Here is a 16031-nt window from a genome sequence, read left to right as displayed (position 1 = left end):
TGAACGCTTGCTATGTGCCACATATTGTGCCAGCCACCTCACTGTGTATACGTCTCGTCATTTCTTCCCCTCACAAAAGCATAAAGTAGACACCAACTCTGTGACACGAACTCCCCAATACCTAATGGAGAGACGCTGAGTGCCTCTAAGACAGGAGCTTTGCTGATCCAGCCAGGCACCAGCCTGTCCAACAAGCTCCTTTAGGAGTCACTGGTGTCACAGAGACAAGAGTTCCCCTGCCACTCTGTCCTCACTGCCAGGACCCGTTAAACAGCCCCCAGCCAAGAAGATGCCTTTGTTCCCACTCCAGGCATCTCTGACCACTCCCAGCTCCTGGCAGCTCTGCCTGCCTTCCTCCTCTCACTTCTCCAACCAAGTCTAAGACCCACTGCACCCATGGGTAGGCTCAGCTTCTACCTTTAACTCTTCTTGTTTATGACCCTATGCCTTGGGGCAGGGGTGCCTCCTCTGGCTTCCCTTTGCTTTGGGGTTCCTGGTTGGAAAAACCCTCGCTCTTCTCCCTTCCGTCTTACCCATTTCCATAGAACTGTGCAAAAAGCTCCCCGGGAGAGGTGAGGCGCAGGTAAGGTGGGGTCCACCGTACTGGGGGTGTGCCCAGACTTGCATGACCCCGTCCACGGCCAAACAGCCATCCTGGCCATGTGGATCTCTGTGAGCCACCTGGCCATCAAACCCTGCATGCTTGTCACTGATTGCTGACGTGGCTGCTCCAGCCTAGTTGAATTGTAGATCACCTCCTCCATCTTGGCTGCCACTTCCCGCTCCCCCTCCCTTCCCCCTCCCCCAGTCTCTCACATCCAATTAACACTCTCCTCCCAGCCCCATTCTAGAGTCATTAGTGAGGAAGCAGAATGGTCTTGGCCCCAGAGTGATTTCCTGTCATCTCTGCTCATTCATTCTCTCCATGTCTCTGCTAAACCATTAATAATGCTGCTTGCATCTCTGACTGTTCATCTGGGTCTCGGTGGCTTCATCCCAGCTCCTTGCCTCCAGGGTCCCAAAGAGCAGGTTATCTGTCCTGTGGCCCCAGTATGTGCCTTCTCGTTCATCCACTGCTGCTGAGACGGCCTTCCAGGGGGGCCACCACATTGGTCTCTAGGGCCCAACACAGGATGCTCAGGGGGTAAACCACTTGCTGCTCAGGCAACCTCCTCCTCCTTTCCCAGGAAGGAAGGGTTTACTGAACCGGGGAGGAAGCTGGACTCCTATTAGATCCTTTCAGAATTTAGAGCTGCTCAAAAAAAAAAAAAAAAAATTTAGAGCTGCTCACACACATGTGCCAGTGGGGCCAGGGAGCCCCGCGCTTCCTAACACACCTCTCTTAATGTTGCCCCGGCCCTTTGGGGGGAGGTTCAGCTGGGAGGGTCTGGGGCTTGGTGCCTCTAAGGGTAAGGGGCATGATGACACTTCTTTCTAGCCTGACCGCTTTGGCCTAGCTGGGTCAGCCCTGGGCAGGAGGCTCATGAGAGCATCTTCTGTCCTATTTCAGCACGAGGAGTTGCAGAAAGGACACCCAGCTTCATGTATCCCCAGGGCACAGCGAGCAGTCAGATGGTGCTGCGTGGCACGGATCTTCTGCTGGAGTGCATCGCCTCTGGGGTGTATGTACAGCCCACACCCCCACTCTAGTCACTCTCCAGGAGGAGGGGAGTAGGAATTCGCTCCTTGCCACAGTTTGGGGGGCAGAGTCAGAAACAGGCCCGAGCAAGGCCTCTGCAAAACATCATCATTTCCCTCCCGTTCTGGCTGTCTCTTTTATGGGTAACAAGGAAAGGAGGTGGGTAGGTGTCTGGCATGTGCTAGAACCCCGGGTGACTTTATATTAGTCCCTCAGTGCTGTGTGGCCTAGCATCCCCTCTGTACAGGAAAGATCTGCTGTCAGAGGGCATGCATCCTTCTGGGCCCCAAGTACACTTCAAGGATGCCTGGGTGCCTCCGGCTCTGTAGAAGAAAGCAGGGTCGCAGCTGGTGATATGTCCCCATTTCCCACTTGGCCCCCCTCCCAGCCCCACACCAGACATCGCATGGTACAAGAAAGGTGGGGACCTCCCATCTGACAAGGCCAAGTTTGAGAACTTTAACAAGGCTCTGCGTATCACCAACGTCTCCGAGGAAGACTCTGGGGAGTATTTCTGCCTGGCCTCCAACAAGATGGGCAGCATCCGGCACACGATCTCGGTGAGAGTAAAGGGTACGTTGTGTGTATTTCTCATTATGATGATTTTGCCAACCCTACACACCACAACCACCTTTCACTCTGCAGGGGGATGTGGGGGGGGGGTCAGGGTGAGTACGGGAGACCCAGTAACACACTGGTTAGTGGCAATAGTGATCTGCCAGGGATAGCGTCCCCCCCCCCCGTGTGTGTGTGTGTGTGTGTGTGTGTGTGTGTGTATGTGCGCACGCGCATGCTCACTGGGTATGAGGGGCAGGAGATCCATCCTGACCATCCCCCAATTTTTTGCTGTGCCTGGGGCTCCCTCCGCAGGTGAATTTACCCCAATGGGCCATTCGTATTTCACACCATGCCTTTCTTTCATTTTGCATTCCAGTTCACGGTGTGTCGTCTTAGCCCTGTGCTGTGTACTTGTGCATGGTTCTTTCTTTAAAATGGGAGGTTATCATGGCACAAATTATTTTTTAAAAAATCACCTCACTCCCTTCCAAAGCATAGATGGCCCATCTGAGCTGTTGCAGGCAGTAGAGCACGTGCCTTTACGTGTCCCAGCCACAGGTGGTGGGATGCACCAGTCACTCCTCAGCCTGGGGCTGACAGGATGATTGGGACAGATGAGGTCTAATACCAACAGTGCAAGAACTTTTGAAACACACGCTCAGTTAATTTTATGACTTTGGTTTCAGTACTACACTCAAACCAGGGTTTTTTTTTTGTTTGTTTGTTTGTTTTTACGATTTTATTTATTTATTCATGAGAGAGAGACAGAGAGAGAGAGAGGCAGAGACACAGGCAGAGGGAGAAGCAGGCTCCATGCAGGGAGCCCGATGTGGGACCCGATCCCGGGTCTCCAGGATCAGGCCCTGGGCTGAAGGTGGCGCTAAACTGCTGAGCCACTGGGGCTGCCAAACCAGGGGTTCTTAACCGTTTTGGGGGTGTCAAGATGTTTGAGAATCTGATCCAAAGGAACTTCTCAGGGAAAAAATCCACATATCCACATATTCACAATTGGAAGGGATAGCCAGCTCTACTCTACCCAAAGCCCAGTGCCTAAGAATGCATATGAGGCCTTTTCTAAATGGTCTGATCTCACAGCAATAGCAGCAGAATCTACACAGGCCGACCCCGGGTGCACTTTACCACCTGCGTGGCTGGAGCCCTTGAGTGCACATCGTGGATACCCATGGGGTTCTAAAAGCGTCCTCTGTCCAAGCCTCCCCTGAGAATTCTGATTTAGTAGGTCTAAGATAGGCCCCAGTGTCCATGTTTGTTAAAAGCTCTTCAGAGGATTCTAACGAGCAGCCCTAGTTTAAAACTATTGTTCTGTGAACTCAAAATAGAGCGGGCAGCATGTGGTGCCACGTCAGCCGCAGGCAGGCAGGGCTGAGTCATCCCATGAGGAGGAGCCCTGGGCAGGTGGTGAGGCCTTGGAGCTGGCACTCAGGGGCTCCTGCCTTCCTAGTGGGAGCCGGTCTGGTGTCTCCTGCCTGCCCCGTGCCATCTAACTCCACTGCCTGTGCTCTGCTTGCCTTCCAGCTGCTCCCTACTGGCTGGACGAACCCAAGAACCTTATCCTGGCTCCCGGTGAGGACGGGAGACTGGTGTGTCGAGCCAATGGGAACCCCAAGCCCACTGTCCAGTGGATGGTAAATGGGGAACCACTGCAATGTAAGTAACAGTCATGGTCCCACCTGGCTCTGCTGTGTCTCCTATCAGAGGCTCCAGATCCCCATCCCTGTGGGCCAGCCCCAGGTGTACCAGAATGAGGTTCAAGAATAACCCCTTGGCTCCTGCTTCTGGAGCATCCCAGATCTTTGGACATCAAGAGGCAAGGAAACTGCCTCATCTGTGTGTGAGAGAACAGGAAACCTGTGGTTATGTTCCCGTATTTAGGGAGCATAAAACTCCCTTGGGTTTTTCTTGAATCTTGCATTCTGCCCTAAACAACCGCACAGCCCAGTTGAAGGTCTGGAGACTGGGTCTGCATCTGCGGAGAGCCAGCCTCTGAGTGGCGATGGGGCTTGGAAGGCAGAGCAGAGCCCAGTAACCCACTACCGTTAGTGACCCAGGCCTCACTCTCTGTGGAGGGCAAAATGAGAGCCAGGTCAGATATGAGGAAGAACTTCCCCACGAGAACAAAGGTGAATGGATGCAGTTAAGGGCTATGCCCAGATTTGGGGAAACTGAGTCCTACCCAATGGCTAGAGTAGGTGCCTCCAGGGCCCCCTCCAGCCAGGGCTCTTGGTCAGGTTTTCCCATCGTGTCGTGTATAGTTGCATTTACTTTCTAACGTGTCCTGGAGGGTCTCTGTAGGAATGCAGCACACTGCACCCTCTACTGAGCACAAAGCTCCCTCCCAGCCAATGTCCTTCCCCTGGGCACAAGCAGAGCTCCGGACATTGCCTGCCCTCTGCTGTTCTCCCCGTCCTGACAGCACTCTGAGAACAAGGCAGACTGAGGCAGCAAACTTCACGGCACCATTGAATAAATGCAGAGCCTGGGACCCGCAACTAAGTGGTGGCCCTGGAAAGGTCACCTGTCAGTCAAGGGGGGGTGGCTGAGAAGAAAGTTGGGTCTCTGAGAATTGCCGGAGGGAGGAGGCATTGAAGTTGCTGGGGTGGACTCCTTCGTGCCTTTTTTGCTGACTGGGGACTTGGGGACGGGCGATAAGGATGCTGACTTCATCTTCACTTCCTTCTTGCTGACTCCCCAGTTCCGGGCTCAGACGTGGTATCTGTGGCATGGCGCCTCGGGGGCCAGACCCCACGTTGGTTCTTTGCCCACTGCTGCCATAGGTCTGGGTGATCTTGGGTGAGTTCACGACGATCCAAGCCAAGTCACCTGGCTTAGTCCAGAAACTTTAGAGAGGAAAGTCACCTTCTAGTGAAAGATGAAAGAAGTGGGGGTTCTTTACATTTCTAGAAAACTTTATGTGTATAGCTTATTATCATTCTTTTAATAACGCTCGTCGGAGTGAGGAAGGATGGGAGTAAATCTCCCCTACTTGACAGAGAAGGGAAATGAGGCCTAGAATTTATTGATTTGTCCCAGCCCCAGATAGACATGTGAGTGGGACTGAGACCCCACAGCCACTCCCCAGCATCTGCTCTCCGCACCCCAAGCCAGCCATACTTGAAGAGTTGCGGGGGGAAAGGTCCTCTGTCCGTTTAGGATATATTTCTTGGGACAATCGGGTAGCTTTGGCAAATTTAAGGACTCATTCGGTTTCAACAGGCATTGGCTTATTGGTTGAACTCTGAATGTTTGCACAATGCTCTGTTCAGAGGATGGGAAGTTGGTAGACTCCATCGAGTTGACATTTCTTTGTCCTTTTCAAAACATTTATGTATATGCACAATGGATTAAAATAATTAACAGCAACAATAATCAGTGCGTGCGTGCCGGGCCACTGCCAATGACTTGAGACATGCATGAAAATCTCAGGTTATCCTCATAACCTGAGGTGATGTGTCATCTCCATTCTGCACACAGGAGGCTGGAACTTAGAGGAGCTGAATGATGCTGACAGGTCATATGGTTGGAATTCAAACACCTTTCTGTTTCCACACCTGTCAACCACATCTGCCCAGCTGTGACATAGGTCCAGCAGGGATTCACAGTCCCACTGAACAGACTGAGAAACAGACTCCAGTAGGTTTGACGATGGACCCAAAGTCACAAAGCTAAGGAGCAGTGGAGCTGGAGGCTGGGTCTTCTGGGAGCCACCCCGGGCTGCTGCTTCCAGGGCACCCAGTCATCTTAGGGAGCCCTGGCCAGAGCCCCAAGTGCCCTCCACCCTGCCCCATTTCTCACAAGGAGCATCTTTCCTGTCTGTAGCGGCACCACCCAACCCAAACCGTGAGGTGGCCGGGGACACCATCATCTTCCGGGACACCCAGATCAGCAGCAGAGCTGTGTACCAGTGCAACACCTCCAACGAGCATGGCTACCTACTGGCCAACGCCTTCGTCAGCGTGCTGGGTGAGTGTACCCCTCCACCTGGTGGAGCCTCCCTGGGGCTTGTTCCTGTCGTGGGGCCCACTTTCTTCTCCAGAGGTCAGCCAGGCTGGGTGGGGTAGGAGAGCAGTGGGGTGGAGGAAGCATGGAGACTGAAGATGGATTTTCCGGGGAGGATGGAGGACTTCGGATCTGGGTGTGCAGACTGTTAATTCCATATGAGGCTCCTATCTCCAGATGAGAGGGTGGGGCCTGTCTCACCCCCTCCCCGTATCCACGTCAACTCTGTGTTCTTGGTGGCCTCAGGGTGGCCTCTGAGTACTAGTGTCACTTCTAGATCCAGGAGAAGGCACGGGCAGCTCAGAGATACCTTGGGGTTGTGAAGGGGCAGGTTCCTGTTTGTAGCGGCACCACCCAACCCAAACTGTGAGGGTTTGGAACCTGGTGGATAATCTGGGAGACCCTTTGCAAAAGCTGGATTGGGTGGAAGGTAGGTTGAGGACAGATAGATGAGCTCCCTCCTCCCTCCCCAACCCTGGGAGGTTGCAGGGGATCCCTGGGTGGCTCAGCAGTTTAGCACCTGCTTTTGGCCCAGGGCGTGATCCTGGAGTCCCGGGATCGAGTCCCGCGTTGGGCTCCCGACATGGAGCCTTCATCTCCCTCCTCCTGTGTCTCTGCCCCCCTCTCTCTCTTTCTCTATCATAAATAAATTTAAAAAAAAAAAAAAGGAGGGAGGTTGTGGTGGGGGGTGAGGAACAGGGGTGCTTGGAAAGCTGCTGTGCTGCCAGAGCACATGGAAGACCCTGGGGGAGGGGAACTTCAGGAGCTAACCCCCACCAGCCCCCCAGCCAAGGTCCATTCTCTGGAAATTGTAGACGTGCCACCCCGGATGCTGTCACCCCGGAACCAGCTCATTAGGGTGATCCTGTACAACCGGACACGGCTGGACTGCCCATTCTTCGGGTCTCCCATCCCCACACTCCGATGGTAAGTTCCAGACCAGGCCTCACCCCCGGGGGGTGGGGATTCCTCTGGTTTATAGCACTCGTTACCCTCCTGGCCCAAAGTAGGGTATTCAGTGAGACCAGTGAGCCTTGTAGGGTGGAAGCTGGGAGAAAGCTGATCAATCATCGACGTCAGCCCCATTCCTATGCAGAGAAGAAAACCGAGGCCTAGAAAGGGCCAGAGACTTGCCAGGGCGGCCCAGCAGTGGGAGGCAGAGCATCGGGGGCTCGGGGCTGCACACTGCTCTCTCAGTGTGCTGTGTGTCCCGCTGTTCTGTTGTGAGGTTTAAGAACGGGCAGGGAAGTAACCTGGATGGTGGTAACTACCACGTCTACGAGAATGGCAGTCTGGAAATCAAGATGATCCGCAAAGAGGACCAAGGCATCTACACCTGTGTCGCCACCAACATCCTGGGCAAAGCTGAGAACCAGGTCCGCCTGGAGGTCAAAGGTAAAGGAGAGGTTGGTAGGTAGAGGCGGGGTGGGGCAGGCAAGGAAGCCATCTCCTCCAAGTGGTTCCCGTGAGCCATTCCCTTTGAAAACACACCACACATCACGTCAGATCCCCCGTGGGGCCCTCCCGCTGGGCTTCTGTGTCCTCACAGGGCTTCTGGCCGGCCTGGGGGCCGGGAACACAGAGTTCTGCTCGGTTCAGTCCCCGTGGGACTAGGAAGGGAAGCTGGAGACCCCTACCAGCACCCTGCTACCCCCCCAGGAAGTGCATCGTAGATTCCCCAGCCAGAGAGAAAGGACATGGGGATTGTTTCCTCCTTGGAATTGCCCCTACTAGCCCCACCACCACCATTCATACACCTGGAGGTTCTTTCTGCCTCCTCCCGCGGTCCCTCTAATCTTGAGGCCACACGTGTTTCACTGCGTGGCCACGCGGGGTGGGGGGCAGAGGCCTTGCCGATGACAAGCTCCCTTGGCTTCTGCACAGACCCCACCAGGATCTACCGGATGCCTGAAGACCAGGTGGCCAAAAGGGGCACGACGGTGCAGCTGGAGTGTCGGGTGAAGCACGACCCCTCCCTGAAGCTCACGGTCTCCTGGCTGAAGGATGATGAGCCTCTCTACATAGGAAACAGGTTTCTCTGCTCCTTCCTTCTCTCTTCCTGGTGTGAGTCCGGGCCATCTTCTTCCTCCTCGCTCTCGGTGACACACGGAGGAACCCAGGGACGGAGAACCTGTGGCATCGTGTCCCCCAGGAACTGCCACGGAGGGGGTGGCAGCATCAGTACCTCCCCCTCTCCCACCAGTTCTCCCCCTCTCCTCTTTCTCACTCTTTTCTCTCTTCCCTCCTCTCCCCTCACCCCTTTGCCTCCCGCTGCCTCCCTCTTCTGCTGGGAGCACCCCCATCCTCAGCCCTACTCGCAGTGCCCCTGGTGTCCAGCAGAGGGCAGGGCTGGCCCGAGCCGCCTGCCACCAGGGTGTTAGTGGGGCGCCTCAGCCCACAGGCACTCAGGGTGCTTTTACTAGACCTCACTGGCCTCCTATGTCCAGATTTAAGTGGTGTGGTGGGAGGGGAGGCATTGAGAGTGTCCAAAAGTCCCGGCAGATATCTCTGATGTGCAGTCAGTGATGGAGGGGGATGGAGAGCCCTCCACGGGGCTCTTTGTTGTTCCCCCCACATCTCGCAGGGTGGTTGTGCAGGGCCCTGAGGTTGGGCATAGGGAACGACTGTTTCCACAATCATCTGGCTTTTCCCAGGGTGTGCTCTGCAGGCAGGCACAGGCCTTGTGCACTCCCAGCTTTCCCGGCCCACCCTGCTCTGTGGTGTCCACCTCCCTCCTCAGGAGACAGTTCAGAGGAGCGCAGGACAGCTGGCCTGAGCCTGGGTGCACAGGCTGGCGTGGGCTGAAGGGAGAGCTGGAAGTAGGGGAGGAGGAGGGCTGCCAGCCTGCCTTTTGGGGGGTGGACCTAACCATGCCCTGATTTGGGGGGGAAGAGCACAGCATAAGAAAGGCAGCAAGGAATAGATAATAGGCAATCTGAGGACAGTGAATGTGAGTCTGAATGTGATCAGGGCCACTTCTGCTTCACCCACTTTCCTTTTCCCTTCCATCAAGCACCTAAGTGCTCCAGGTAGTGGTGAAGACCATGGCCCTCTCAAATCATGTCCCCTGCGAGGGGCTGTGGCTACCCTGCCCAGCCTGTGATGCTTCCCTCTCACTCACCATCCCCACTCCAGGGAGAAAGCAGGCAGTGCCCAGAGCTCCCCTGCACTGCTCACTGTCTACCCGCTCGCCCTCCTCCCAACCACTCCCTGGTGCCCCTGCAGGATGAAGAAGGAAGACGACTCCCTGACCATCTTTGGTGTGGCTGAGCGGGACCAGGGCAGTTACACATGTGTTGCCAGCACTGAGCTGGACCAGGACCTGGCCAAGGCCTACCTCACCGTGCTAGGTAACTGCCACTGCTCGTACATGCTCTGACCGCCTCCCATCCCACCCCTTCCCAAGGTCAGAGAAGCAGTGAGCCCCACACAGGTCCCAGGACATTGCCTGTGGTCAGCCGGCTGGTCAGGGGTGGTGATCTCCTGCCCTTTGATCTAAGAGTTAGGAAGCTGCTCCTTTCAGAACAAGCTGTGCTGGACACCTTGCCTCCTGAGTAGAATCATTAACTCCCCCAAATCCTCAACTGATGGGTGCCTGAACGAGAGGGGGAAGGTAGATGAGGGATTCTTCTTGTGATAATCCATACCGACTTTACAGCTACCTCCGTACCACTACGTCAGTTAAAACAATTCATCATTGAAGCAAGACTGAATTTTGAGTCTGTCCTGCCAACACCCTCTACTAGCCTCCCTCCCCCTCCCACCCTGCTCCTGTTTCCTTAATGGGATTTTATAGGGCACTCTGCACTTAGCAAACCGATTTCATCTTTTCTTGCCCTGTGTCCAAGTCAGACTGTAAATACTAAACCGTCCCAACCCCAGGGGAAGACAGCCTTTCCCATCCAGGGAAGAACATCCCCTGGTGTCCCCTCATCACCTCTGTCCTCTCTCTGGGCATCCTATTGCCATTACTGTTGGTTCACTCTGTCCCCTCTGTGGCGGCAATGCAGTCGCTGAGGATGGTGGTCCCAGGCACATAGTGGCATTGGGATGGGAAACACACAGTCCCCTCCACACTGTCAGCCATGGAGGAAGCACAGGGGTGTCTCCATGGAAGCAAAGGTGAGGGTGTGCCTAGAACACCTCAGCCCAGGGCAGCCATTCAAACCTCAGCCACCTATTCCCATCCTACTAGAACACCTGTAATCCTGGATAATGTGCTAACCTGAATAACCCGTCTTACCTTTGCAGCTGATCAGGCCACTCCAACTAACCGTTTGGCTGCCCTGCCCAAAGGTAATTTGTACTAATCACAGGACCCCTTCCAAAGCCCTCTCTAGGTAGCTGGGAGGGTGGAGTCCGAGGAGGAAGGTGCTACCGGACAGGAGGTACCACATGTAGGCAAGTGGGTCACACTCTCCACTCGCTGCCAAATCTGATTCCTTTCAAAGGTCCTGCCCCTTACCTCCCAGCCCTGCCACAGCCCTGCTCCCAGCTTCCTCGGAAGTCCTTGGCTGCTCACCCATCCCTTCCTTGTGGTAACCTGTTCTCTCCCTGCCAGCTGTCTCTCTCCCTGCACACTTCTCAGGAAAGCCCACGTGCTCCAAATACCTGTAGGCCCATCTCGTTTGCAGCCTCCCCGCCTCTGCTGCTGCACACCCGTTCACAATCTGTATTCACACGTGTGCACACATACACGAATGTGGGCTCATGTGACCCACCTTCCAAATCCTCCCAGTTACCAGCCAGAGTTCAGAAATAACTGGCTCAAGCAGCCAGGATGGGGAAACATCACACATACCCCATCAGTCAGTAGTGAGGTAGCTTTACCCCCAGGCCAAGATGGCCCTTACACCCACCAAGGAAATCCAGTGAGAGAGGAGCCCCCAGTCCTGTTTGGACGCTTGCTGATGCTCTTCTGTCCTCCTGTCCACTGAAACTCTGGATTAAGTCCCTATTTCCTCCCTGGCCTGGTGCTCAGCCTTTGTCCCTCCCACACTCCTAACCCAGCTGCCTTGTTCAGCTCTCCAAACACCCGCTGAGCTCCTGTAACCTCAAAGCCTTGGCACACAGAGTAGAAGGTAATTATCCCCAGAAAATGAGACCAAATCCCACACTTCCTTGCCAGCTTCCCTAAAGGTTGCAAGCACGGGTCTCATGAAAAGGGCATCATTTTCCAAATGCTCACACCCTAAGAATACCCACCCCTAAGAAATGGGGTGGGTCGGTCCCAGTTCTCCCTACACCCTACATCCTTTGATGCTCTTTTGGGGTGCTGAAATTTTAAGTCTCCCCTTTGTTCTTCCTCAGCCCCCTGAGGGAAGGGGGTAGTCCCTGTGCTGACCTTTCCAGGCAGGCCAGGGCTGTTTTCCACTGGTGGTGACCTCAGCCCCTCAGGGGCCCATCACAGGCCAGAGTCCAGGGCTGGGGCCAGCGCAGGGCAAGCTGGCTCTAATTCGGGAGTCCCGTGTGGTGTCTTCTTCCTCTGCTGCCAGGACGGCCAGACCGACCCCGGGACTTGGAGCTCACTGACCTGGCTGAGAGGAGTGTGAGGCTGACCTGGATCCCAGGGGATGATAACAACAGCCCCATCACAGGTCAGCCAGGGGCCCCGCGCTCCAATCCAGGAAAGAGGGATGGATGGCGGCCTGGTTTCTGGGAGCAGCCAGGGGCCTTGCCCTGGTTTCTGGTCCCGCTTCTGCCTCCCTTGGCGCGTGCCCTGGGCTGTTCACACAGCGCACAGAGGCCTCGGGTCCCCTCAGTGTCTCGGGAGGAATTGTCCCTGGGTCTTCGTCTACCCAAGGCAGAACGTTAAGACTAGCGGCAACCGCGAGGGAGAACCTCACAGAACTCCGTCAACTCAGCTCCCAACCAGCACTGTCTTCCTTGCCCACTCAGACTACGTCGTCCAGTTTGAAGAGGACCAGTTCCAGCCAGGGGTCTGGCATGACCATTCCAAGTTCCCAGGCAGCGTCAACTCTGCCATCCTCCAGTTGTCCCCATATGTCAACTACCAGTTCCGGGTCATCGCCATCAACGAGGTGGGCAGCAGCCATCCCAGCCTCCCCTCGGAGCGCTACAGGACCAGCGGGGCGCGTGAGTACCTGAGGGCCAATGGCCCCCAGTTCCTGCCCATGGAACGTGGGTGGGTCACCTAACTTCTCCAAGGTTGGACTTTCTCAGCTGTGAAACAGGGAATAATGACAACACCGCCTCCATCACGGGGCTGTGGGGAGGCTTTTGTCTGAAAATGCGGGTTGGGTACCTACCCTGATGCCTGGTGTGTAGCTAAGTGCACAGTGAATGCTAACTGTGATTATTATTATTAATATCCTTAATAATTCTTGACGATCTGCTTTAAAGGGAAGTGCTATGGCAAAGATCGGCAGGAGAAAAATATAATCTGGTGTTATGTCAGATTTCTTTTTCCTATCATGCTTGGGTAATGTTTAGATTTCTGAAAATATGCCCGCTCATTGAGAGTGGAGCTGCTTCCCCAAAATGTTAAATGCCAGGGATAAACCAGTCTGATATTAAATTGATTTAGTGGATAATCCATGGAGGGGATAATCCATATTGAATTGGCTGTCGGGACCATCCAAAGTATGGGAAGCCTTATGATAAATGCTGTCTGGTGAGGGATTAAAATTCAAAAGAAATTAGCCCTCCTTGGGGGAGGTCTAATTTCTTGGGGGTGAAGTCTTAGGGAAGCATATCATACACCTGAGAAAACAGCAGAGCAAGTTTGGTTGCCTGTGGGACTGAGGGCGCAGAGAGATGCTGGGGAAAGATGGGGCTGGTCGGCTGGGAGGGAGAGAGCTTGCTCCCTGCCCCTGGTGGCACAAATTGGACTTGACCTTTGCATCCACTTGGGTTCTAGCCCCTGAGTCCAATCCCGCCGACGTAAAGGGAGAAGGGACCAGAAAGAACAACATGGAGATCACTTGGACGGTAAGGGTCCCTCTGTCCCCCTTGATGGGCCCGCTGTCTTGGCCTTGAGTACCTGGGAGCCCTTGCTCTTTATGCCCCTGAGACCCCAAGGCTCCTGGACCTCCAGAGACTAAACTAGAGCATGTCTAAGAGCAAGAGTTAAGACAGGAGATGGGAGCAGAGGTGACCAAAGAACGTAGCTAGTTTGGCAAAACCAGAGAGAGTACAAGCAAACTAAAATGGTCTTCTCTCGGAGAGGGAGGGGTTTAGGGGGGCCTCTAGGAAAGATTTGGCCTAAACATCTAGACCTAGTTTGGGTGTGTTCTGGGGTCCTCCCACTGGAGATGGCTGGGGGTAGAGGGGAGACCAGACCCGAGCTGCTTTCCCTGCAGGCTTTCTTTTAGTCCAGGAATGAAGATGATGCAAAAGCTTCCCTACAGGCCAAGATTGGGAAAAAAAAAAAAAAAAAAAATCTCTATCTTGGCTCACTGACTATATTTTCCAAACCAAAATTGGGATATGTGGTCTCAAAATGACTTTTTTCCAAACCACTTCCAAGTCTGAGAAATGCACATTTAGCCACTGAAATATTAACATTTCTGTGCTGTCACCATGGGTAAGAAGCAGGGAGAGACAGCATGTGGGATCGTGTCTATCCTCATCCTTCTGAGGGCTTGATCTCACAGCAGCCTGGGCAGCTGGGCTGAGCCCAGGTTCAAGACACTGGGGCTCGTCTTTAGGACCTTGCAAGGACCAGCTCTTGGTCTACAGCTCTGTAGGGTGGGCTCCCATGGGACAGCTTCCTGGACCAGGCCCTTAGGGAAGAAAGAACAGAGTCACACACACCCCTTAGGTGCTGGGAAGGACAGGACAGTCACACATGGATTCGGTAGAACCCAAGTCAGTTCTGGAATTCTGAGTTCATTGGTAGTGGGCATGCTGTGGCTGGCTAACCCAAAACTCATCCCTCTCCAACTTCAGAGAATATTCTATTATTTTCTTGTTTTGTTCTTCCTACTGATGCATCATCACAGGAGAGTCCTGTTGGACATGCAGCTTTGGCTCCCTATGGACTTGCAAATGTGGGTGGCTCTGGGAGTCAGAGTGACTAGGTTCTTGAGTGTGAAGCTCGTGTCACAGAAGAGCTACATGCTGCTGAATTCATAAGACTCTGGGCGTTGGGGGACTCAGTGTGAGGGTGGCACGCTCTTCCAATGCTGGGCAGATCGGGGCAGAATGGCTGGCACAGAAGGAGGGTGCAGGCTGTGGGTGGGCCTGGGTTCCACCCCTGCCCTCCCTCTCTCCCTGCTCAGCCCATGAACGCCACCTCTGCCTTTGGCCCCAACCTGCGCTACATCGTCAAGTGGCGGCGGAGAGAAACTCGAGAGACGTGGAACAACGCCACAGTGTGGGGCTCCCGCTACGTGGTGGGCCAGACCCCTGTCTACGTGCCCTATGAGATCCGAGTCCAGGCCGAAAATGACTTTGGGAAGGGCCCTGAGCCAGACACTGTCATCGGTTACTCCGGGGAAGACTGTGAGTACCCTCCCCTGCCCCAGCAAGGACCCACACAGCTGGGCTGCACAAAGCCAGCCTCACAGACCAGGGACCTCAGGGTGGGTCACAGGACTTCCAAGAACATCTTGGGAGGACAGTCGATTTCCAGGAAAGAGAAATTCCCTAGAGTGACCTGGGACAAACAGGCCCCTGATGTCAGGAGCAGAAATGTCATCACCTGAACTCTAGTTGGAATTACTGAACATCGTCACCTGCTCCAATATTCCCATTTTATGGATGTGAAAACTCAGGCCCTAGGAGGGAAAACTCTTGCCAGTACTACACAATGGCAAATGTCAGGCTTGAAAATAGAAGCCGGGCCTTCTAAGCTACCTTCCTGCCAAGCCTTGCTGGGGCCAAGACTTCAAGATTCTCCCTCCCAAAGAGCCATAATTAGATTCCTCCACAGGAAACAGGGCCACAGGCCAGATTCTTGCCTGGCTCCCCAGGGGAGACCTCGAGAAATAGAAAAGGCCTCCAGAGCCCCAGACTGGAATGATCCAGATCAGCTACCAGCTGGCATCCCAGTGTTGCTCTTAACCTTTGGAATTGGGCATGCAAAGTAAAGTTTTTGGGAAGCTAGCCTTTGTACATGATTCTGGGCATATATGTGGAAGTATGCACCTGGCTTTGAAGATGGCAGTGGTCTCCCTCTCCCAAGCACATCAGTGGAGTAGGCTGCTGAGCAGCCCCTCCTGGTCAAGGTGATCCAAGGAAAGATCATGTAGATGGATACGGTGACCAGAAGGAAGGGAGGAGGAACATCCCCATTGGGGGAATTGCAAGGGCCAGTGCTAGGGATTAAGAGTAGGGTCTGTGTTGAGCATGACAGTCAGGTGGGAAGAAGTGGGCCCCAGGCATCACGTTTCTGGAGGTGATTATGGATTGGACCCAGTCTGTAATAAGTGGGTAGTACCAGCCGACTCTGTCCATCCTGCTCCTTGTCTCGTGGTGCAGGCACTTCCAGACAGGGGACTGGCAGGCACTACTGGCTGGTGAGTACAGAATGGGCAGTGTCTAGTGGACTTTGTGAACCTGCCCCCAGCTTCCATGGCACCTGCCCACCCCCTGAGCCTGTGCTCTGTTGGGCAGAGTGCAGAAAAAGGAGGTACAAATCAGCTCCAGCAGAGGGAAGGGGTCTGTCTCTCCACGTAGTCAGGATCAGAATCCCCTCCTGAAGGAGGTTGGGACATCTTCAGTATGTGGCTGATGTTTCCTGCAGGGTGCTGGTGGAAAATGAGTGTCATTCAAAGGGGGCTATCTCTAATGTGAGGACAGGGTTTGAGGGAAACTAGCAAGGTATCAGAAACGACCCAGAGAGGTAGCGACA

General features: G+C 54.4%; 1 protein-coding gene across 19 annotated transcripts in view; it reads left to right on the top strand.

Moving 5' to 3' along the window:
- NFASC (neurofascin) overlaps positions 1 to 16031 on the top strand; it is a 181711-nt gene that overhangs the window by 128762 nt on the left and 36918 nt on the right. For 14 of the 19 annotated variants that reach the window (XM_077886742.1, XM_077886749.1, XM_077886738.1 and 11 more), the window contains 13 exons: positions 1511 to 1622; positions 2028 to 2212; positions 3734 to 3865; positions 6035 to 6178; positions 7030 to 7141; positions 7443 to 7609; positions 8099 to 8246; positions 9440 to 9564; positions 10466 to 10510; positions 11710 to 11811; positions 12113 to 12310; positions 13095 to 13165; positions 14458 to 14680. In XM_077886742.1, coding sequence (XP_077742868.1) covers positions 1511 to 1622; positions 2028 to 2212; positions 3734 to 3865; positions 6035 to 6178; positions 7030 to 7141; positions 7443 to 7609; positions 8099 to 8246; positions 9440 to 9564; positions 10466 to 10510; positions 11710 to 11811; positions 12113 to 12310; positions 13095 to 13165; positions 14458 to 14680 — 1764 coding nt within the window. The remainder of the gene's footprint in view (positions 1 to 1510; positions 1623 to 2027; positions 2213 to 3733; positions 3866 to 6034; positions 6179 to 7029; positions 7142 to 7442; positions 7610 to 8098; positions 8247 to 9439; positions 9565 to 10465; positions 10511 to 11709; positions 11812 to 12112; positions 12311 to 13094; positions 13166 to 14457; positions 14681 to 16031) is intronic. The other 5 variants (XM_077886753.1, XM_077886755.1, XM_077886751.1 and 2 more) reach the window with 1 other exon arrangement.

The sequence above is a fragment of the Canis aureus genome, chromosome 38, assembly GCF_053574225.1.
Source record: "Canis aureus isolate CA01 chromosome 38, VMU_Caureus_v.1.0, whole genome shotgun sequence".
Taxonomy (NCBI): Eukaryota; Metazoa; Chordata; class Mammalia; order Carnivora; family Canidae; genus Canis; species Canis aureus.
Note: the sequence above shows the minus strand (reverse complement) of the source record. Positions and strands in the feature narration are given on the sequence as shown.